This window comes from Mobula birostris, chromosome 13 (genome assembly GCF_030028105.1).
Source record: "Mobula birostris isolate sMobBir1 chromosome 13, sMobBir1.hap1, whole genome shotgun sequence".
Lineage (NCBI taxonomy): Eukaryota > Metazoa > Chordata > Chondrichthyes > Myliobatiformes > Myliobatidae > Mobula > Mobula birostris.
The window spans coordinates 1,578,300-1,602,923 of record NC_092382.1 but is presented as its reverse complement, the minus strand read 5'-3'; the positions used below and the strand labels follow the sequence as shown (position 1 = coordinate 1,602,923).

The 24,624-nt window shown below is 46.5% G+C and overlaps 1 protein-coding gene across 6 annotated transcripts in view; it reads left to right on the top strand.

Annotated features, from left to right (window-relative positions):
* LOC140208195 (NACHT, LRR and PYD domains-containing protein 12-like) overlaps positions 1–20,557 on the top strand; it is a 96,662-nt gene extending 76,105 nt beyond the window's left edge. For 5 of the 6 annotated variants that reach the window (XM_072276703.1, XM_072276705.1, XM_072276702.1 and 2 more), the window contains 6 exons: positions 4,630–4,695; positions 15,657–17,394; positions 18,622–18,708; positions 18,864–19,034; positions 19,190–19,357; positions 19,522–20,557. In XM_072276703.1, coding sequence (XP_072132804.1) covers positions 4,630–4,695; positions 15,657–17,394; positions 18,622–18,708; positions 18,864–19,034; positions 19,190–19,357; positions 19,522–19,609 — 2,318 coding nt within the window. In that variant the 3' untranslated portion in view covers positions 19,610–20,557. The remainder of the gene's footprint in view (positions 1–4,629; positions 4,696–15,656; positions 17,395–18,621; positions 18,709–18,863; positions 19,035–19,189; positions 19,358–19,521) is intronic. The other variant, XM_072276704.1, reaches the window with a different exon arrangement.
* Positions 20,558–24,624: the final 4,067 nt, after the last annotated feature.

Below are 24,624 nucleotides of genomic sequence, written 5' to 3'. Positions count from 1 at the left end.
ATCCATAATCATGGAATTAGTGGAGTGATCTTCATGGAAAAGGTCAAAAATTGAGGTAATCACAAAGCACTACAGCAATTTGACCAATCTAGTCCATGCTTCAGTAGATGAGCTGTCCAGTCTGCCCTGTCTGAGCGTTTATATTACACATTCCTTGTTTAGTAAATGCCACACGTTACCCCGTATTCCCTCTCGCTCTGTTATGTCTAAAACAACAGAAATGAGGATATTAGGCTGCTGGTCCTGTCTCTTCAGCAACCAAATGGAGTTAATGACCAGCAATCCCACATGGTGATCCATTCTCTGAGCTTATCTGCCTTACGAACAATACTCTTTGCAGTAATATAGAAGCAACTCCGAACAGTATTCCCACTGTGCATAACATTACCATTCCTTGCTTTATATGCAAGCCTGGGGAGATTGTCCACACAACCACTCCACTATCTGCCCTAGTACACTGGTTCCCATCCACTGAAACTCTAGTTTCAAGCCCCTGAGTCGTCCATAAGCCATAGGAGCATAATTAGGCCATTCAGCCCATCGGGTCTGCTCCGCCAATCCTTCGTATCTGATCCAGGGTCGCACTCGACCCCATACACCTGCCTTCTCGACATATCCTTTGATGCCCTGACTGATCAGGGAGCAACCACATTCCTCCTGAAGTACATCGGCAGACTTGGCCTCCACTGCAGTCTGTGGCAGAGCATTCCACAGATTCAATACTCTCCGGCTGAACAAGTTCCTCCTTTCTTTTGTTCTGAAGTGTCGCCTTCAATTTTGAGGCTGTGCTCTCTAGTTCTGGATACCCCACCATAGGGAACATCCTCTCCACATCCAGCCAATGTAGTCCTTTCGACTCTCGATATGTTTCATTGAGATCCCCTTGCATTCTAAAATCTAGTGAGTACAGGCCCAAAGCTGCCAGACGTTCCTCATACATTAAGCCCTTCATTCCCGGAATCATCGTCATGAACCTCCCCTGGATTCTCTCCAATGACAATATATCCTTTCTGAATTTTTTTTCTGTGTGTGTGTCATACTCTACCAGAGCTTCGGCGACCACTTTGTTTCAAGTGGTTGCCTCGAGGGAAAGCGGATTCTGTGAGTGGTCTCCCTCGTCCTTCTCACAGCACATTTTTTTTTTACAAGGCCGAGTTGAGAGTTCGGCACGCAACCCGACACGGATAGAAAGCGCGTCCGGGAGCGGTCCGACTGGATCGAACTTGGGAATCTTCGCTCCGAAGTCCGGCGCTGGTGCCACTGCGCCATCAGCCGGGTATCCCTTCTGAGATATGAGGCCCTAAAACTATTGACAATACTGCAAGTGTGGCCTGACCAGTGTCTGATAAAGGCTCAGCATTATCTCCTTGCATTTATATTCTATTCTCCTTGACAAAATTATAACATGGAATTTTCCTTCTTCACCACAGATTCAACCTTGTAAATTAACCTTCCAGGACACATGAGAGAGGACTCCTAAGTCCCTCTGCACTTCTGATGTTGGAACTTTCTGCCCGTTTAGATAACAGTCCACACTATTGTTCCTTTTACTGAAATGTATTATCATACAATTCCCAAAACAGTATTCTATCTGCCACTTCTTTTTGCCCATTCTTCCAATTTGTCTAAGTCTTGCTGCAATCGCATTGTTTCTTCAGCACTACCTACTCCGCCATCAATGTCATCACCTGGATCACTGACAAACAATGTGAATGGTAGTGGTCCCAACAGTGACCCTGAGGAACACCAGTCATCAGCGGCCCACTCGCTGCCTCCTGCCTCGCAGCCATTCCACTATCCATGCCGGCATCTTTCCTGTAATGCCATGGGATTTTATATCGTTAAGCAGCCTCACGTGTGGCGCCTTACCAAATGCCTTCTGGAAGTCAGAGGGTGTAGATATCTATTGCATATTATTTTTCACTTTTATATTCTCAGATCAGTGGCTGGGAGGTGGACCAGAGAATGCAACAGGAAATTAAAAAAAAAGTTGTGTCCAAAAGGCAATGCTTTGATAGTTATGGGAGATTTTAACTTGGAAGTCGATTGTGAAATTCAGTTTTAATGGATATCAAGACAGTGAGTTTATTGAATGCCTAAAAAGATGGCCTTATAGAACATTTTGTCCTTGACCCTACTGGGGATAATCTATTCTGGACTGGGTGAACAAGAGGCTATTATAGAGCTTAAGGGAAAAGAACCCTTTGGAACCAGTGATCACAATCTGATTTGTTCAACTTGAACTTTGATTGGGGGAGAGTAAAGTCTGATGTAGCAGTATTTCAGTGGAGTAAGGGAAATTACATTGGTATGAGAGAGGCATTGGCCAAAAGAAATTAAAGGGAGCTACTGGCAGGGATGTCAGCAGAGCAGTGGCGTGTGTTTCTGGGAAAAGATAAGGAAGGTGCAGGACATGTGTATTCCAAAAATGAAGAAATACTAAAATGGCAAGTAGAACAACCATGGCTGACAAGGGAAATCAAAACTATTGTAAAAGCAAAAAAGAGCGCATACAACAAAGCAAAAAATATTGAGAAGATAGAGGATAGAGTGGGAAGTTTGTAACATACAGAGAGCAACTAAAAGAAACATTAGGAGGGAGAAGATAAATATGAAAGCAAGATAACGTAATATCAAAGTGGACAGTAAAAGCTTTTTTTCAGGTATGTAAAAAAAAAACTGAGAGATGAGAGTGGATATAGGGCCAGTAGAAAATGAGGCAGGATAATTAATAATGGGGACAAGGAGATGGCAGATAAACTAAATGAGTACTTTGCATCAGTTTTCATCAGTATGCCAGCTGTCGTAGTGTGTGAAGGAAGAAAGGTGAGTGAAGTTAGTATTACAAGGGAGAATGTGCTGAAGAAGCTGAAAGACCAAAAAGTGCATAAATCACCTGGACCAGATGAACTGCACCCTAGGTTTCTGAATGATGCAGTGTTAGAGATTATGGTGGCATTAAAAAAGATCCTTCAAAAATCATTGGACTTTGGCATGGTACCAGAAGACTGGAAAATTGCATATCTCACTCCATTCTTTAAGAAAAGAGGAAGGCAGTAGAAAGGAAATTATAGACCAGTCAGCCTGACCTCAGTGGTTGGGAAGATGTTGGCGGCAATTGTTAAGGATGACGTTATGCAGTACTTAGTGACAGGACAAGATAGGACAAAGTCAGCATAGTTTCCATGAGGGAAAATCTAGCTTGACGAGCCTGTTGGAATTCTTTGAGGAGATAACAAGAAGGATAGATAAATGGAATGCAGTGGATGTTGCATATGTGGACTTTCAGAAGGCCTTTGACAAGGTGCCACACATGAGGCTGCTTACCAAGTTGGGGACCATGGTTTTACAGGAAAGTTACTAAGATGGTCAGAGCATTGGCTGATTCGAAGAAGGCAGTGATTGGAAATAAAAGGATCCTTGTCTGGTTGGCTGCTAGTAACTAGTGGTGTTCCACAGGGGTCGGTGTTGGGACCACTTCTTTTTATACCGTATATAAATAATTTAGAAGATGAAATAGATGGCTTTGTTGTCAAGTTTGCAGAAGATATGAAGATTGGTGGAGGGGCAGGTAGTGTTGAGGAAACAGGTAGGATGCAGAAGAAATTAGACATTAGAAGAATGGGCAAGAAAGTGTCAGATGAAGTATAATGTTGCAAAATGCATGGCCATGCACTTTGGTAGTAGAAATAAACGTGCGGACTACTTTATAAATGGGGAGAAAATCCAAATATCTGAGATGCAAAGGGACTTGGGACTCCTTGTGCAGAGCACCCCAAAGGTTAACTTGCAGGTTGAGTCGGTGGTGAAGGAGGCAAATGCAATGAAGGCATTCGTTTCAAGAGGTCTAGAAAACAAGAGCAGGGATGTGATACTGAAGGTTTTTAAGGCACTGGTGAGGCTCAACTTGAGTATTCTGAACAGTTTAGGACTCATTTAAAGATGTGCTGGCATTGGGGGGGGGGGGGGGTTCTAGAGGAGATTTATAAAGATGATTCCAGGAATGAAAGGGTAATCATACGAGGAACGTTTGATGGCTCTGCGTCTGTACTCACTGGAACATGGAAGGATTGTGTGGGGGAGGGGGGGGGCGGTGGTGGATCTCATTGAAACCTTTCGAATGTTGAAAGACATAGGCAGAGGAGATGTGGAAAGGATGTTTCTCATGATAGGAGGGTCTCGGACAAGAGGGGACAGCCTCAGAATAGAGGGGTGTCCATTCAAAACAGATGCGGATGAATTTCTTTAGCCAGAGGGTGGTGAATTTGTGCAATTTGTTGCCATATGCAGCCAGGTTGTTGGATGTATTTAAGGCAGAGTTGATAGGTTCTTGACTGGACATGGCATCAAAGATTACGGGGAGAGACCTGTGAAATGTGGTTAAGGAAGAGATAAAAAAAAATGATCAGCCATGATTGAATGGCAGAACAGACTCGATGGGCCAAATGGCCTATTTCTGCTCCCATGTCATGGTCTTTGTGGAAATGAGTAAGTTGAACAGGATACTGAAGGAAGTCCAGGAACGTAGTACAGTGAAATAACACGCTCTGCCCTAAATCAGATTGAATCTTTCAGGATTTACCGATGCATGTTGGACCCTGTTTCACGAAAGCTTTTTGATGTCAACAGGTCCTGATCCATGTGAGCACAAGAATATCACCGAAAGCATTTATGAGTTATCCTCGCAACTCAAGGGTGAGTGATGAAATCAACTATTCAACCTGATTACTTGACAGAAATGATGCTGAACTGCGATTGCTCAGATTGCAGAAACTGGGAGCCCAGCTATCGGCGCTTGTAGGAAGGGATGGCCTTGACCGGAAATCTCTATCAGTCAATGTAGATTCTGAGTTTAAGTTACACTTCAGACCATTTCTGATACCCTGTGGAAATAACTCAGTTCAGTCTTTCGACTATTCACGAGTAGGCATCACTCAGGCATCCACACCCCACAAGGTCCTGCTGCCCATGAAAACCCCAGACATTGCTGGCACTGTGCTGATGTGTAGTGAATCGCCGAACCCTGCTGGGTGTTGATACACCAGGTAATCCCAGATTGCCTGAGGACAGAAGAACAGTGAAGTTCTTCCACATTTAGGATGACACAACAGAGTAGCGGTAGTGCGTACTGCTTTTCAGCATCAGTGACCTCGGTTCAATTCCCGCTGCAGTCTGTAAGGATATTCTATCTTCTCTCCGTGATGGCGTGGCCTTCTCCCAGGTGCTCTGCATTCTCCCCACATTGCAATGATAATCATAGAAAAGTGCAGCATGGAAACGGGCATGCTGGCCCGCCTTGTCCATGCTGAACATCTTAAATTGCCTACAGCTATCGACTTCCATCTATGTACCATCTAAACGTCTCTTAAACGTTGAAATCGAGATTGCATGTACCAGTTGTGCTGGCAGCTTGTTCCACACTCTGACGCCCCTCTGAGTGAAGAAGTTTCTGATCGTGTTCCCCTTAAAACTTTCACCATGACCTCTTGTTGTAGCCCCACCCCACCTCTGTGGAAAAGCGTGCTTGCATTTGCCCCATTTATACCCCTCTTAATTTCGTATACCTCTATCAAATCTCCTCTAAATTTTCCAGGTTCCAAGGAATAAAGTCCTAACCAATTATATCTCCGGTCCTCCAGACCTGGCAGCATCCCTGTAAATTCTGTCTGTATTCTTTCAACCTCATTTACATCTCCCCTGTAGACAGGTGACTAAAGCTGCATCCGATACTCCTAATTAGGCCTCAGCAATGTCTTGTACAATGTCATAACATCCCATTTCCTGTACTCAGTACTTAGATTTATGAAGGCCAATGTGCCACAGGCTTTCTTTATGACCCTATGGATAGGAGGAGGAATGGAGACGGGCAAACCCCTTTTGACATCAATAGATCAGAGGTTCAGAGTTTGAACAGCTGTAAGTTCTTCGGCATAAATTTTCGATTCACAGCAAGCAGACGGCAGAGTAAGTCACTGTATTTCGGGAGAAAAGTCAGATTTTTTTTAACTACTTGGGACAAAAGAGGCACGACTGCACACGCGCGTGACCTCAGAGTGCAGAAGGCTTAAACAAGGAAGCAATCTTCGACAGTTTTTTTCCGATTCACAGCAAGCAGGCAGCGGAGTAAGTCGCCATTTTTCGGGAGAAAATTCAGATTTTTTCAGCTACTTGTGATAAAAAAGGCACAACTGCACAGCGCATGACCTCAGAGCGCGGAGTAAGAGGGTGCAGAGTGATAGGGCTTTGGCTCAATGGGCTTAGGCGGAAACGGGAAGAGGCTTCACGGGACTGTTGAGTCCCATAGTAAAGGGGTAAGTTTCAGGTTTATTTATTTAGTAATAACAATGCATTTTAGAAGTATGCATCTAGGATTAGTGTTGTGCTTGGAGTGCCAGATGTGGGGACCCTGGGAGACTCCCAGCCTCCCCAAGGATTACATCTGCACCAGGTGCATTGAGGTGAAGCTCCTTAAGGACCGTGTTAGGGATCTGGAGCTGCAACTTGATGACCTTCAGCTGATTAGGGAAAGTGAGGAGGTGACTGATAATACCTATAGAGAGATAGTAGACAGTCCCCCTCAGAAATCAATATATCGTTTTAGATACTGTTGGAGAGGTTGACCTGACAGAGGAAGACCACAGCGAATGGGACTCTGGCATTATGCCCAGTGCCGTGATCAAGACAGCAAGGAGAAATGCAATATTTATAGGGTATTCAACAGTGAGGGGGAACAGACAAGAGACTCTGCGAGCCGGGCAAGGATACCCAGATGGTGTGTTGCCTCCCTGGTGCCTGGGTACAGGAGGTCTCAGATCGGGTCCAGAGTATTCTGAGGAGAGAGGACGAGCAGCCAGAAGTCTTGGTACATGTTGGTACCAATAACATAGAAAAAGAGAGGAGGTCCTGGAGGAAGATTACAAAAAAAACGATGGGTTACACCTGAACTCAAAGGGTACTAATATCCTGGTGGGATTGCTTAATATAACTGTTAGGGAGGGTTTAAACTAAGTTGGCAAGGGGAAGGAAACCAACGTGTTAGGATCGAGGAAGAGCAAAATAGAAATAAGTCGAAGGTACTCTGCAGCAAAGATGGCAAGAAGGACAGGCAGGTGAATAGACAGGATAATTTGCGATAGGAATATAGCGAAATCGGTAACAGATACTGAGCTAAATGTACTGTACTTAACTGTATGCAGCTTTAGAAATAAAGTAGATGGCCTTGTTGTACAGCTACAGGTTAAAAGATATGACATTGTGGCCATCACCGAGTCATGGCTAAATGATGGATGTGATTGGGAGCTGAATGTCCAAGGATACACAGTGTATAGGAAAGATAGGAAGGCAGGTAAAGGGGGTGGCGTGGCCCTGATGGTAAGTAACGATATCAAATCACTAGAAAGAAGGGACATAGGATCAGAAGAGGTAGAAACCTTATGGGTCGAGTTAAGAAATGGCAAGGGTAAAAAGACACTAATAGCAGTTATATACAGGCCTCCAAACAGCAGCCGGGATGTGGACTACAAGTTGCAGCTGGGAATAGATAAAGCGCGTCAGAAGGAAAATGTCAAGATAATAATGGGGGATTTTAATATGAAAGTGTTTTGCGAAAGTCAGGAAGGTAATGGATCTCAGGAGAGGGAGTTTGTAGAATGCCTACGGGATTGGTTTTTGGAGCAGCTTGTCCATAAGTCCACCAGGAGATCGGCTGTTTTGGATTGGCTGCTGTGTAATGACCCTGAGGCGATTATGGGTAATGGAACCCCTTGGAAGTAGTGATCATAATATGATTGAGTTCAGTTTCAAATTTGAAAAGGAGAAGCTGGTATCAGGTGTATCGATATTTCAGTGGAATAAAGGAAATTACAGTGGTATGAGAGAGGAACTGGCCCAAGTCGACTGGAAAAGTGAGATAGATGGAGGGACGGTAGTGCGGAATTGGATGGAATTCCTACAAGAAATAAGGAAATTGCAGGAAAAATATATTCCAAGAAAAAAGAAAATCATGAATGGAAAAACGGTACAAATGTGGCTAACGAGAGAGGTTAAGGCAAAAATAAAAGTAAAAGAGATGGCGTACAAGGAAGCAAAACTTAGTGGGAAAACTGAGGACTGGATGACTTTTGAAAACTTACAGAAGGAAACTAAGAAAGTCATTAGGAAAGAAAAGATGAATTATGAAAGGAAGTTGGCAATTAACATAAAAGGGATACTAAGAGGTTTTTTTAATGTATGAAGAGTAAAAGAGTGACATGGGTAGATATAGAACCAATTGAAAGTGATGCTGGAGAAATTATAATGGGTAACAAAGAGATGGCAGAGGAACAAAATGAGTATTTTGCATCAGTCTTCATAGTGGAAGACATTAGCAACATACCTGATAGCCAGATGTCTCAGGGAATAGAATTAGATACAGTCAAGATTGCTAGAGAGAAAGTGCTTGGGAAGCTAAATGGACTAAGAATAGATAACTCTGCCGGACCGGATGAGGTGCACACACGGGTTCTGAAGGAGGTGGCTTTGGAGATTGAGGAGGCATTGGAAATGATCTTCCAGGAATCAATAGACTCTGGCATGTTTCCGGAGGACTGGAAGGTCGCAACTGTGTTTAAGAAAGGAGGGAGGCAGCAAAAATAAAATTACAGACCTATTAGTCTGACTTCGGTAGTTGGAAAGTTATTGGAGTCGATCCTCAAGGACGAGGTTATGAAATACCTCGAGGTGCAGGACAAGATAGGCCGAAGCCAGCATGATATCATGAAGGGAAGATCCTGCCTCACCAACCTATTGGAATTTTTTGAGGTAATCTCAAATAAGATTGACAAGGGAGAGGCTGTGGATGTTGTGTATTTGGATTTTCAAAAGGCCTTCCATAAGGTGCCGTATAGGAGGCTGCTTAATAAGATGAGAGCCAAGGAACTACAGGAAAGATATTGGAATGGGTGGAGCACTGTCTGACAGGCAGAAAGCAAAGGGTGGGGATGAAGGGATCCTATTCTGATTGGTTGCCGGTTACTAGTGGTGTTCCGCAGGGGTCGGTGTTGGGGCCACTACTTTTCACAATGTATATCAATGATTTAGATTATGGATTAAATGGTTTTGTGGCTAACTTTGTGGATGACACCAAGATAGGTGGAGAAGCAGGAAGTGTTGAAGAAATGGAAAGGTTGCAGAGAGACTTGGTCAGATTAGGAGAGTGGGCAAAGAAATGGCAGATGAGATACAATGTTGAGAAATGTACGGTTGGACATTTTGGGGAAAAAAATTGGCAGTTCATTATTTGGATGGGGAGAAAATTCTAAAATCGGAAGTGCAAAGAGTCTTGGGGTTCCTCGTGCAGGATACCCTAAAGGTTAACCACCAGGTTGGATCGGCGGTAAGGAAAGCGAATGCTATGTTGGCGTTCATTTCAAGAGGAATACAGTGTAAGAGTAATGAGGTGTTGATGAGGCTCGATGTGGCATTAGTGAGACCTCATTTGGAATACTGTGTGCAGTTTTGGAGCCCCTGTCTTAGAAGAGATGTCCTAATGTTGGAGGGAGTTCAGAGAAGAATTACGAGGATGATTCCTGGAATGCAGGGACTAACAAATGAGGAGCATTTGTCGGCTCGTAGACTATATTCATTAGAGTATAGAAGAATGAGAGGCGATCTCATACAAACTTTTCGCATGTTAAAAGGGTTGGAGAGAGTAGGTATGGAAAGGCTGTTTCCCTTGGTGGATGAGTCCAGAACAAAAGGCCACAGTCTTAGAATTAGAGGGTACCCATTTAAAACAGAGGTGAGGAGAATTTTTTTTTAGCCAGAGGGTCGTGGATTTATGGAATTCGTTGCCACATACAGCTGTGGAGGCCCGATCATTGAGGGTGTTTAAGGAGGAGATTCATAGGTATCTAATTAGTCAGGGTATCAAGGGATATGGGGAAAAAGCCGGAAATTGGAACTAGATGGGAGAATAGTTTAGCTCGTGGTAAAGTGGTGGAGTAGACTCGATAGGCTGAATGGCCTACTTCTGCTCTTTTGTCTTCCGATCTTGTAAACATCACCGAGGATCTCACGTGGTTTGTATTTACCGGCTGTGTGGCTTGAAAGGCACAACAGCGCCCCTTTCACCTCAGGCAGTTAATGAAGTTTGGTGTGAGCTCCCAAATCCTAAGAACCTTCTACAAGGACACAATTGAGAGTATCCTGACTGGCTGCATCACTGCCTGGTATGGGAACTGTACTTCCCTTAATCGCAGGAACCTGCAGAGAGTGGTGTGGACAGCCCAGCACATCTGTAGATGTGAACTTCCCACTATTCAGGACATTTACAGAGACAGGTGTGTAAAAAGGGCCCGAAGGATCACTGGGGACCTGAGTCACCCCAAGCACAAATTCTTCCAGCTGCTACCATCCGGGAAAAGGTACCACAGCATAAAAGCCAGGACCAACAGGCTCCGGGGCAGCTTCTTCCACCAGGCCATCAGACTGATGAACTCATGTTGACACAACTGTATTTCTATGTTATATTGACTATCCTGTTATACATACTATTTGTTATGGTCATAGTCATAATCATACTTTATTGATCCCGGGGGAAATTGGTTTTCGTTACAGTTGAACCATAAATAATACATTTAATAGAACCATAAATAGTTAAATAGTAATATGTAAATTATGTCAGTAAATTATGAAATAAGTCCAGGACCAGCCTATTGGCTCAGGGTGTCTGACCCTCCAAGGGAGGAGTTGTAAAGTTTGATGGCCACAGGCAGGAATGACTTCCTATGACGCTCCGTGCTGCATCTCAGTGGAGTGAGTCTTTGGCTGAATGTACTCCTGTGCCCACCCAGTACATTATGTAGTGGATGGGAGACATTGACCAAGATGGCATGCAACTTAGACAGCATCCTCTTTTCAGATACCACCGTGAGAGAGTCCAGTTCCATCCCCACAACATCACTGGCCTTACAAATGAGTTAGTTGATCCTGTTGGTGTCTGCTACCCTCAGGCACAGGGACGAGGCAGGATGTTTTCCACAATACAGGAACCCTCCGGAGCCTCAGGCTCAGGTTGAATACATGGCGAAGTACTCCACATAGCTGAGGGGCACAGGCTTTGAGCACCCTGATACTGACACCATCAGGTCCTGCAGCCTTGCTTGCATTGAGACGTTTCAGCTGTCTTCTCACCCGTTCAGCCGTGAAGCCCACCGTGCTGGTTTTGTGTGGGGAAGGGGTATAGTCATGACAGCAGGGTGGGGGACTGTGAGGAGGGGTAGGAGGGAAGAGTGGAATATGTTGGTTGGGGGCCGACAACAGATGGCTCATGTGGGGGATGGGCAGGGGCCACACTGTCAAATCTGTTAAAGAACAGGTTAAGTTCGTTGGCCCTGTCCACACTGCCTTCAGCTCCTCTGTTGTTAGTTTGCTGGAACCCAGTGATGGTCCTCATCCCCCTCCAGACCTCTCTCATGTTGTTCTGCTGGAGTTTCCACTCAAGCTTCCCCCTGTACCTTTCTTTAGCCTCCCTGATCCTGGCTTTCAGATCCCTCTGTATTGCCCTCAGCTCCTCCCTATTTCCATCTCTACACGCCCTCTTTTTAGCGTTCAGGATGTCCGTAAAGTCCTTTGTCACCCATGACTTGTTATTTGAATAACAAAGGACAGTTCTTGTCGGAACATTGCAGTCCACACAGAAAAACAACAGGAATTCTGCAGATGCTGGAAATTCAAGCAACACACATCAAAGTTGCTGGTGAACGCAGCAGGCCAAGCAGCATCTGTAGGAAGAGGTGCAGTCGACGTTTCAGGCCGAGACCCTTCGTCAGGACTAACTGAAGGAAGAGTGAGTAAGGGATTTGAAAGTTGGAGGGGGATGGGGAGATCCAAAAAGATAGGAGAAGACAGGAGGGGGAGGGATGGAGCCAAGAGCTGGACAGGTGATAGGCAAAAGGGGATACGAGAGGATCATGGGGCAGGAGGTCCAGGAAGAAAGACAGTGGGGGGGGGGGACGCAGAGGATGGGCAAGGGGTATATTCAGAGGGACAGAGGGAGAAAAAGGAGAGTGAGAGAAAGAATGTGTGCATAAAAATAAGTAACAGATGGGATACGAGGGGGAGGTGGGGCCTAGCGGAAGTTAGAGAAGTCGATGTTCATGCCATCAGGTTGGAGGCTACCCAGACTGAATATAAGGTGTTGTTCCTCCAACCTGAGTGTGGCCTCATCTTTACAGTAGAGGAGGCCGTGGATAGACATGTCAGAATGGGAATGGAATGTGGAATTAAAATGTGTGGCCACTGGGAGATCCTGCTTTCTCTGGCGGACAGAGCGTAGATGTTCAGCAAAGCAGTCTCCCAGTCTGCGTCGGGTCTCGTCAATATATAAAAGGCCACATCGGGAGCACCGGACACAGTATATCACCACAGTCGACTCACAGGTGAAGTGTTGCCTCACCTGGAAGGACTGTTTGGGGCCCTGAATGGTGGTAAGGGAGGAAGTGTAAGTCCACACAGAAGTTGATGTAATCAGTGATGCACTCTGTGAGCCCATCAATATCCTCTCCATGTGGCTCACAGAGTGCCTGCCAGTCTGTCACCTCAAAACAACCCTGGAGTGCCTCATAAGCCTCCTCCGACCATTTCCTCACTGTCCTCGAGGTTGCAGGTTTACTCTTCACCAGAGGCACGTAGCAGGGTTTTAGATGCACCAGGTTGTGATCTGACCCTCCCAGTGGGGGGAGGGGAGAGGAGCTGTATGCATCCTTAACGTTATCGTACATCAAATCCAGAGTCCTCTCCCCTCTGGTTGTACAGCTCACATACTGCGTGAAGTTGGGCAGTGTTCTAGCCATGGTAACCTGGCTGAAGTCACCCGAGATGGTAATGAGGGCACTCGGGTGCTGGGTTTGTAATCTGGCTATGACGGTGTAAATGATGTTACACGCCGACATCGGGTTGGCCGAGGGAGGGATGTACACAACAACCACAATTGCATGCGAGATTTCCCTTGGCAAATAATATGGCCAGAGTCCAACAGCAAAAAGTTCAATATCCGGGCTACAGACACGTTCCTTGATCGTAATATGCCCAGGATTGCACCATTTGTTATTTACCAGAACCGCCAGTCCCCCTCCTTTACGCTTACCGCTCTCAGTGCAATTCCGGTCAGCTCGAACGGTCTGGAAGCCCTATATGGAAACGCTTTGATCAGGTATGTCCTCGTGCAGCCACATCTCAGTGAAGCACATGATACTGCTCTCCCTATAAAGTACTATAAATCACATATTGCACATTTAGTCGGAAACGCAACATAAAGATTTTATTCATGTATATGAAGGATGTAAGTAATAATGTCAATTCAATTCAATTCTACCTGTGACACCATTTTCAATGAAACATGGCCTATACTCCCAGATCCCTTTGTTCTACCACACTCCTCAATGCTGTACCGTCCTACCAAAATGCAACACCTCACACTTGTTTGTGTTAAATCCCATCTGCCATTTTCCAGCCAATTTTGCACCTAGTCCAGATCCCACTGCAAATCATAATAGGCTTCCTCGCTGTCCTAATCTTGATGTCATCTGCAATTTTGCTGATCCAGTTAACCACGTTATCATCCACATTGTTAATATAGATGCCAAACAACAGCAGACAAAACACTGATCCCTGCAGCACTCAAGTCACAGGTCTCCAGTCGAAGAGACAACCATCGACTACCACATTCAGGCTTATCCCTCAAAGCCAACATCTAATCCAATTTACCAACTCATCTTGAGTGCCGAGTGACTGCACCTTCTTGACCAACCTCCCATGCAGGACCTTGTCAAATGCCTTAATAAATATATATGTAGACAACATTCATTGACTTGCCTTCATCAATTTTCCATGTAACTTCCTCGAAGAACTCTATAAGATTGGTTAGAAATGTCCCACACAGACGAAGCCAGCTGACTATCCTGAATCAGTCCATGCCCAGATGTACAAGTCAGTAGGTTAATTGGTCACAACGGTGTAATTGAGCCGTGTGGACGCATGGGCTGGAAGGGGCTGTTACTGTGCTGTATCTCCAAACATAATAAAGCAGTTCTTTCAGCCCGAGTCCCACTCAGTATAATTTGCATGAATATTAAACTATACTTCATCTAATCCACATTACGACCATGGACTGCACGTACCTCTGGTCGTGCCCTGATGCACCATAAAACCGCCCAAAACCCTGGCTGGATCTTAACACCCTGTGAAGCACCTCGCACTTCCCAGAGTGTCCCAGTACATCTTCGAACCCTGTATACACTCCTGGAGGTTTCCTCATAACTGAAGTTCCATATACTCTTGGCAGTGATCCACTGAACCTCTGTTGCCTGTAATATATTCAAAGTGTTTTTGCATTTTTTTAAAATCACCATCATGTCACATGCTCTCAGTGCTGTTGTACACAATTAAAATCATCCCTCCCCTACTTCGATATCTATATCCAAACCACCTTTTCTCATTTCCATAACTACTATGAAGCTCAGCTTCATTATCAGCATATTTAAAATGCTTTAACTGCACGCTCTGCTATGTTAATGAATAGAACAGGACCAAATCTGCCCTTGTCTGGCATGACTGTCCACGGGCCTTTTTCAAAGTTACTTTTCTTCAACGCACTTTAAAACTTGCACCCTCCCAAGCCGGAAATATAAGGCAATTCATGTTCATGTTGGGGAAGTCAAGATCCTCTGCTCCTACAGCACATTAACATTTCTGTGTGATTTATCTCCTGTTGACTGCTGTTGCTGAATCAAAGTGGTCACTCCCTTTCTGTAACGAAGGGACTAAGTTCGTTTATAAGTTGGATTCAACGTCACGGTTAAACAGAATGACATTTTCTTCAAAAAGAAGTAGATGCTTTGATTGAGATGTCGCCTCAGATTTGTTACTTGCACTGATATTTATTGTTGGTTACGTTAATGGACAAGAGTTGGGAATCTAACTTATCATTGGTGAATATGTTAAAACTAATTACTATGGATCCAGGAATTAGAAAGGGGATAGGAAAGTTGATCGTTTCCTGATCGGTCAGGGCATCAAAGGATATGGGTAGAAGGCAGATGTATGGGGTTGAGTGGGATCCAGGATCAGCCATGATGTAATTCCCTAATTCTGTTCCGATGTCTTATGATCTATTAAAGTGCCATGGTCCAAGGAAATCAGCGCCCAAGTTAAGAAATCAAATTCAATATTCGCCACACTCAGGAAGGGGTTGTTCCCATCACTGTCAATGTCTCTCACTGTCCACCCTCACTCTCTGTGTTTCTACACTGATCAGGAAGGGGTTGTTATGAATGAAATTCTGGAGTCATTAGTGATGATCTTTAAAGAATGCCTGGGTGCCAGATAGAGTCTCTGGAAAATCACATCTGCCATTATGTGGGTAGTAGGACATAATAAAATATCAGAGGGAAATTCTACCGTCATTGCTCGCTGAATATCATATTGTACAAGTCAGATCTTTTCTTGGTCATTGAATACCATCGTATCCATTGTCTATGAACTAGGATTTATTGTCCACACTGTCATCCATAGAAACTTTGAATTCCTGCAATACCAATGCAGAGTATGAAAAATCCATCTGAAACTTTGTTTTTTACAAGTGTAATGTGGTGATTATTTTATTTTTCCCATGGAAGATGTTCAGCAGAAACACAAGGAGACTCTGCGGGCACAAACTGAAACACTGAGAGTGAACACGATCCTGATGAGGGAGAAGGTGAAGGTTTTCCAGCTGGTTGATCGATACGCTGAGCTCACGGTCGTTTCTACTGTTCGAGATCGGGCACTGGTGGAACATGAGCTGTTGGCAAGAGGCAGAGACCACGAGGAGTGGAGAGAGGAACATCTCCGCAGAGAGCTGGAAAAAATCCGGACGGATCAGTTGTTCCAGAGCAGCTTTTCTGGGAATAAATCCAATTCTGGGAGTATGGCAGCAGTGGCCGGAGTGTCGGGGATTGGGAAAACAACAATGGTACAAAAGATTGTTTATGACTGGGCCACGGGGAAAATATACCAACAATTCCAGTTTGTCTTCAGTTTCAAATTCCGGGATTTAAATGCAATTAACCAGAGGATAAACCTGAGGGAACTGATTCTGGATCAATATCCTTACTTTGGGAATTCCCTGAGAGATGTCTGGAAGAACCCAGAGGGATTGCTGTTTATATTCGATGGTTTGGATGAATTCAAACACAACATCGACTTTGCTGACAGTCGGAGAGATACAGAACCCAAGCACCAGTGCCCAGATCCCGACTGGTGGTGTGAAGTGTCTGACATTGTGTACAGTTTAATCCAGGGCAAGCTGCTCCCAGGGTGTTCAGTGCTGGTGACCACCCGCCCCACTGCATTACATTTATTGGAAAAGGCGGAGATCAGTGTCTGGGCTGAAATCCTGGGATTTGTTGGTGAGGAACGGAAGAAGTATTTCATCAGGTATTTTGAAGATCAGATGGTGGCAGCAGCTGTTTTCGGACACGTGAAGGAGAACGAGATCCTGTACACCATGAGCTACAACCCCTCCTGCTGCCTGATCCTCGCTCTGGCACTGGGCCCCTTCTTCACACAAAGAGTCAGGGACCCGCAGCGAGTTCCCAAGACCATCACCCAACTGTATTCCTACTATATTTACAACATCCTGAAAAACCACGGCCGTGAGATTAAGAACCCCCGTGATGTGTTACTCAGGGTTGGCCGGATGGCCTTCAGAGGAGTGTCCGAGAAGAAGATTGTGTTTACAGATGGAGATTTGATCAAATACAATCTGCAGCCTTCCCAGTTCCTGTCCGGGTTCCTGATGGAGCTTTTGGAGAGAGAGGATTCTGCCCAGAGCGCAGTTTACACGTTCCCACACCTCACCATCCAAGAGTTTGTAGCTGCAGTCGCACAATTCCTGAATCCACATCCCGGGGATATTCTGAGATTCCTCACTGAAGCCCACAGCACGACAGATGGGCGATTTGAGATATTTCTCCGTTTTGTGGCTGGTCTCTCCAACCCAATGACAGCTCAGGGCCTGGAGGAGTTTCTGGGTCCATTTCCTCATGAAACAACCTGCCGGGTGATTGACTGGGTGAAGGAGGAGGTTAAACACCAGTTTGAAATTACAGACAGTGAAGATAGTAAAAGAAGCCTCCTGAACACATTGCACTACCTGTTTGAGGCTCAGAATCGTGGACTGGCTCAGGCCACACTGGGATCTGTAGAAATACTTTCATTCCGTGGAATGACACTGACCCCGATTGACTGCGCGGTCCTGTCTCATGTCATCGGACTCTGTGATACAATAAAACACCTCAACCTGCAGAGCTGCCGCATTCAGTGTGAAGGAATCCAGCGGTTGGGACCCGGGCTGCACAAGTGCCAGGAGTTGAGGTAACTTGATTTAGCTCTCACTCTGAAATGTGAAACTGTTCCATTGTGTTATTTCCATGTAAAGGAATCCGGGTAAAACTGTAGCAAATCAAATTGTGAAGAATTGTGACAAATGCCCAGGGGATCAGCCAGTAAATCCCCATGGACGGGAGGGTTCTGTGGTTCCTTGTGAAGGAATGTAACAATGTTCCTTCACACTGTTAGTGACACCCAGCCCAACACAGACTGCAGCAAAGTGGGTCAGAGATTTACACCGCCTTCCCGGCGAGGGATACGAGACCGTCCGTGGACGGTCCCGGTGAGACAGAGAGAAGTGCTATAGTAAGATTGTCCTCCCCTGTCCTTCCCCTTGGGTGATATCAGCATCAGTCCTCCTGTGTGACTTTGCTTGCTACCGGATACCCAGATACAATTTGGGCATCTCCTCTCCCGATCGTGGGCCTCAGTCAGACCCACCCCTCCCGTACAATCTATTTCTGCATCCTCTTATCTTGTAGGATTATCTTTCCCATCAGTATCCTCCTGTGGGATCTCTCATTCCCATTCCCCTTCCACCTGTCGGATCCATCTTCCGCATCCCCCGTCCTTCTGTGGGTTCTCTCTTCCCCATCCTCTTGTGGGATATCTGATCTCCATCCCCTTTCCTCCTGTGGGTTCTCTTTTTCCCATCCCCCTCCTGTGGGATCTCTCTTCTCCATTCCCTTTCCCCCTGTGAGATATCACTTCCCCATCCCCCTTCCTCCAGTCGCACATTTCATCCCCATCTCCCCTACTTTCTTTGGTTTCTCTCTTCACCATTCCCATTCCTCCTGGTAGACCTTTGTTCCCCATTACCCTTCGTCCTGCAGATTTTATCCCTTTTGCTCGACTGGGATTCTTCCACCATCTCCCATCGACAGTTTCTCATTCACAAATCTTCCTCACTGTTGGACACTCTTTCACCCCTCATCCCTGCCCCTTCCGACCCTCTCACATCAGTAACACTTTTCTGACCATCGGGGAATGAGACAGAATATGTGGAGTTTACAGGGTCACACCGACAGACTAAATTACTGACATTCGGTGAATACCCTGGAGCTGGGCACTGAGGGACATTGACAGTGATGGGAACTCCGATCAGTGATTTACTGAAGGGTTTAATGTTTCCTGAAATATCCGAGTGAGAGACATTCCCTCAGACCCTCGGCTTGAATCACTTTGTTCATCAATTTGTCTGTTTGTGTTTAGACTTGGGGATAATAAACTGGGAGATTCAGGAGTGAAACTGGTGTCTGTGGCTCTGAGGAACCCGGAGTGTAAAATACAGAAACTGGGGTAAGTAGCAGACTGTGGGAGATTGTGTTTACAGTCACTGGGTGTCTGACACTGAACATTAATGTGATCAGTAATTGTGTTACTGATAAATACTGGGGATTTGTACCGTCTCCTGTCTCTTTGTGTCCCTCACCCTCACTCTCTCTCATCTCCAGGCTGGTCGGTGTCGGTCTCTCAGATTCTGGTGTCGAGGATCTCGCCTCCACTCTCAGTACAAACCCATCACTGACGGAGCTGGACCTGAATGGTAATAAACTGGGAGATTCAGGAGTGAAACTGGTGTCTGCGGCTCTGAGGAACCCGGAGTGTAAAATACAGACACTGGGGTAAGTAGCAGACTGTGGGAGATTGTGTTTACAGTCACTGGGTGTCTGATACTGAACATTAATGTGATCAGTAATTGTGTTACTGATAAACACTGGGGATTTGTACCATCTCCTGTCTCTCTGTGTCCTTCACCCTCACTCTCTCTCATCTCCAGGCTCAGGGATGTCGGTTTCACAGATTCTGGTGTCGATGATCTCGTCTCCGCTCTCAGTACAAACCCATCACTGATGGGGCTGGACCTGGGAACAAACTCTCTCACGGACCGATCTGTCCCCGCTCTCCGCCGCCTCATACTGACCCTCCTGAGTCTGAAGTGTATCGAGTGAGTGTTTGTGTTAATGTTCAATGTGATAAAATATCAGCGGATCCGCGGGATTTCTGGTGATATTTGTCTGTGAGTATTGTTGAAACATTAACCCCAGTCCGCTGTTACTGATACTGTTGTGTAATCTGTTTATTTCGTCTTTATTCTCCCATCTGTTTCAGCCTGGAGAAGAATCGGTTCAGTGGGACCGGGAGGAAGGAACTGAGATCTCTGCAGGAACCCAGACCCGGACTGAGAGTGACCGTGTGAACATCTGAATGTGCGAACATCTCCGGCGGCGAGATGGGGATAATTCGGCCGATTCTTCGCCCTCCCCTTTAACTCCCACCCTTACTTTTAACGTCCGCGCTCCAGGTTTAATTCCCAACGGTTGTAACGGATCTGGCTCCAGTCTTGCCCTCTGTGACATCGGAAGCGGTCCCTCAGTGACGTATTTCTGCCTGTTGTCCAGTGGCGCAACTTCCCCCACGTGAGACCCCGGGGAATGACACAGACAGGAAGAGCCCGGGGGCCGGGGCTCAGTCTGGGACACCGGTGTCCCGGGGTGGGATTATCCCGGGAGTATGTAATACCTTTTTTGATGGGGGACATTTTGGCCAATTCCCTGCCCTCCCCTTTAATGGCTGCACGCCAGGTTTAATTCCCAACCGTTCTAACGGAACTGGCTCCAGCCTGAAGCTGTCTGTCGTTCGGAGCGTTCCCACAGTGATGTATTTCCGCCTCCTGTCCAGTGGCACAGCTTCCAGTGGATGTGCGGGTTTGAGACTCCCCCACGAGACCCCGGGGAATTAGACGGGAAGAGCCTGGGGGCCGGGGCTCAGTCTGGGACACCGGTGTCCGGGGGTGGGATTATCCCGGGAGAGAATCCTTTTTCTCCCTTTGCTGAGGACGGTGCATTCGGCAGTCTGGCTGATATAATGATGTTAAATTGACAAATACCTCGGCAGTGACCCTGGATCTGCAGCGATCTCGGACACGGCCCTGAAGTGTGATTTTTATACTCATCGGTTCCCCGATGCAGAGTGACGGTGAGAAACGTGACTGATTATTCAAACTGTCACCCGTTGTGGCCGGTCAGTTAATTGTGTGTGACTGTGAGTGAATCGGGAGCAGTTTATTTATTCCCGCACGTCAGCAGCTCACATATTGTTTAATTTACATTTGTCACGATGAAATCAATAAACCGCTGTAACTTCCTGTCTTGGTGTCGGACTTGAGTTTTAATTGAGGTTTCTGCTGCCCCCCACACCCTGTGCACTGCGACAGTGGGTCGGAGCTCCTCATACTGACACAGTAGCGTCTCAGCTCCAGGCTGAGGGAGGTCGGTCTGGCAGAGTCTGGGTGCGCAGGATCGCATTTCCACCCAACCCCCTTCCTGGCTAACTGACCCTCTCCTGCCCCTCTGAGACAGTTAATATCAGACGTGAGTCCACTGACGTCCCGAGTACGAGAGGGATGGGGGATGGAACAACGGCATCAAACACAGAATGAATCTCCCTACGCACCGTCCCATCACACACTCCCGGGGTCAGACACAGAGTGAATCTCCCACCACACCGTCCCATCACACACTCCCAGAGTCAGACACAGAGTGAATCTCCCTCCGCACCGTCCCATCACACACTCCCGGAGTCAGACACGGAGTGAATCTCCCTCCACACCATCCCATCACACACTCCCGGGGTAGATATATCAACTGAATTCTCGAGTTAAAACAGATTACTGAGGAGACTCTCATTATGTTCACCTTGGACACACACACACACACACACACACACACACACACACACACACGAGATGAATATATGTAGAAGTGGTCACAGAGACGGGGAGGGATGCAGTGTGCACAGACCAGGAGAGGGTGGGAGAGGCAAAAACGGACAGGTGAGTAGAGATGGGAATCATAACCACAGTCGTTAACAATCACATTTGACTTCTAGAGTCGAGAAGTAGCCCAGAATGAAATCGAAGTTGAGGATAATTTTGCAAAACGGGACTCTACTCCTTCCCGTCCTGTCCCATGGTCTGCACTCGTAACGGGACTCTGACCCTCCCGTCCACTCACATGGACCGTGATCCAAATCAAATGTCACTCTTTCCCATTCATTTCCATCATCCGCACTCCCAATGGACCCCACCCCTTCCCATTCACTCCACCCATCCGTATTCGTACCGGGACGCAACCCTACCCATTTGCTTGCATCGTCCAAACTTCCAGTGGGCCGCGCCCCTTCCCATTTACCCCACCATCTGCACCGCTTCCCATTCACTCCCATCGTCTGAAATCCCAATAGATCTCACCCCTTCCCGTCCACTCCCAATGGGACCCAACCCTTCCCTTTCACCACCACCATCTGCCTCCCAATGGGACCCCTTCCAGTTCGTTTCCAACGGACTCCCGAATTCCGTGTTTGACAGAACTCAGGGCTGTGTTTAGGGAATTTGACGGGAACGCCGCTGGTTTATGAGTTACAAGGAAAGTCGAGGCTCGTGTGGATGTTGAGGACTTTGTCACACTGACGAGGTTCTAACTTCAGGCAGAGACGGTGGAACTGATCGGACTTCAGGAACTTTGGTTCGTCTTCCGGAAGATGGTCGCCTTGTTTCTGACGGCCGGCAGGGAGGGACTGATACACTGACCAGAGAGTGGGAGTGACAGGCAGAGTTAAAATGACCGAGAGGGTGGGGATGACACTCTGAGAGAAAATGGACGCCAGGAAGGGAGTAACACACTGACAAGTCAGAGGGAGTGGGGGCCTGACCTGAAATAGTCCCTGATTCCTGTGTTACAATGGCCAGCAGGGAGAGAGTGATGGAGAGACTTCAAATGGCCAACAGGGAGGGAGAGACGCACCGGGTGAAATGGCCGAAATGGAGACAGTGACACATTGAGAAGAGGGAGGGGGCAATGGGTCGATGTAAAATGATCTACTGGGAGAGAGTGACGATCTGACATAAAATGGTCGCTGCTTCGCTTAAACTGTCTGACGGGACAGTTTAGGGTCAGTGATACCTTGTTTAAAGTGATGCGCCGGGAAGGGAGGGGGTGAGACGCCGATTGAAAACGGCCGTCACCATCGTTAATGTTGTTGAGGAAAAGGGGGAGGTGTGGTGAGTGAAGGAGACCCCATTCGGCCGGGTTGAAACGGGATCAAGGAGCGAGCGACGCCTTGGTGAAAGTGAGCGGCAGAGAAGGAGTGAAGGACACGGTGCCTTCAAATGGCCGACGCTTCACTGGAAATGTCTGCTGGGGAGGGAGTGACGGCTTTGGTAGAAGTGAGCACAAGAGAGGGAGGGACGCGCTGATTTAAAATGGGTGAATCCTTGGTTAATATGGCCGCCAGGGATGGAGTGAGACACTGCCTTACAATGGCCTCTGTCGCTCACAGAATCTATGGCGAAGGAACATGCGGTGCCCATGGATACAATCCCAGGATCGAGTGCGTTATTGAGTGTAATAACAGTATTTTATAAATTGTGTTTTATATAGTCTTGGGTATTGCATGTATGTTTTAATTCTAATAATGTTGTCATTGAATAAACTAATGTATATATCTCAGATATTCACACATACACATATACATGTGGGTTTTGGGGAGGAAGGGTGAGGGGTTTGGGAGGAAGAGGAGTGACGGGATGAGGAGTGGACTGATGAGACGGTGACCGTGGCGAAGTCACTGACTCAATAGGGGACGTAAAGGGAAGGAGCGAAAGTTCCTGTCACAAACTGGTGGCGACGTGGATAAGATAGGGTAGGGAATCAAGTAGTGAGACATGGAAACTGTACAGATTGAAAAGGAGGAGGTGCTTGCTGTCTTGAGGAAAATTAAAGTGGATAAATCCCCGGGACCTGACAGGGTGTTCCCTCGGACCTTGAAGGAGACTAGTGTTGAAATTGCAGGGGCCCTGGCAGAAATATTTAAAATGTTGGTGTCTACGGGTGAAGTGCCGGAGGATTGGAGAGTGACTCATGTTGTTCCGTTGTTTAAAATAGGATCGAAAAGTAATCCGGGAAATTATAGGCCGGTGAGTTTAACGTCAGTAGTAGGTAAGTTATTGGAGGGAGTACTAAGAGACAGAATCTACAAGCATTTGGATAAATAGGGGCTTATTAGGGAGAGTCAACATGGCTTTGTGCGTGGTAGGTCATGTTTGACCAATCTGTTGGAGCTTTTCGAGGAGGTTACCCGGAAAGTGGATGAAGGGAAGGCAGTGGATATTGTCTACATGGACTTCAGTAAGGCCTTTGACAAGGTCCCGCATGGGAGGTTAGTTAGGAAAATTCAGTCGCTAGGTATACATGGAGAGGTGGTAAATTGGATTAGACATTGGCTCGATGGAAGAAGCCAGAGAGTGGTGGTAGAGAATTGCTTCTCTGAGTGGAGGCCTGTGACTAGTGGTGTGCCACAGGGATCAGTGCTGGGTCCATTGTTATTTGTCATCTATATCAATGATCTGGATGATAATGTGGTAAACTGGATCAGCAAGTTTGCTGATGATACAAAGATTGGAGGTGTAGTAGACAGTGAGGAAGGTTTTCAGAGCCTGCAGAGGGACTTGGACCATCTGGAAAAATGGGCTGAAAAATGGCAGATGGAGTTTAATACTGACAAGTGTGAGGTATTGCACGTTGGAAGGACAAACCAACGTAGAACATATAGGGTTAATGGTAAGGCACTGAGGAGTGCAGTGGAACAGAGGGATCTGGGAATACAGATACAAAATTCCCTAAAAGTCTCGTCACAGGTAGATAGGGTCGTAAAGAGAGCTTTTGGTACATTGGCCTTTATTAATCGAAGTATTGAGTATAAGAGCTGGAATGTTATGGTGAGGTTGTATAAGGCATTAGTGAGGCTGAATCTGGAGTATTGTGTCCAGTTTTGGTCACCAAATTACAGGAAGGATATTAATAAGGTTGAAGGAGTGCAGTGAAGGTTTACAAGGATGTTGCCGGGACTTGAGAAACTCAGTTACAGAGAAAGGTTGAATAGGTTGGGACTTTATTCCCTGGAGCATAGAAGAATGAGGGGAGATTTGATAGAGGTATATAAAATTATGATGGGTATAGATAGAGTGAATGCAAGCAGGCTTTTTCCACTGAGGCAAGGGGAGAAAAAAACCAGAGGACATGGGTTAAGGGTGAGGGGGGAAAAGATTAAAGGGAACATTAGGGGGGGCTTCTTCACACAGAGAGTGGTGGGAGTATGGAATGAGCTGCCAAACGAGGAGTGGATTGAATACACAGGGAGGGTGGGGGGAGGGAG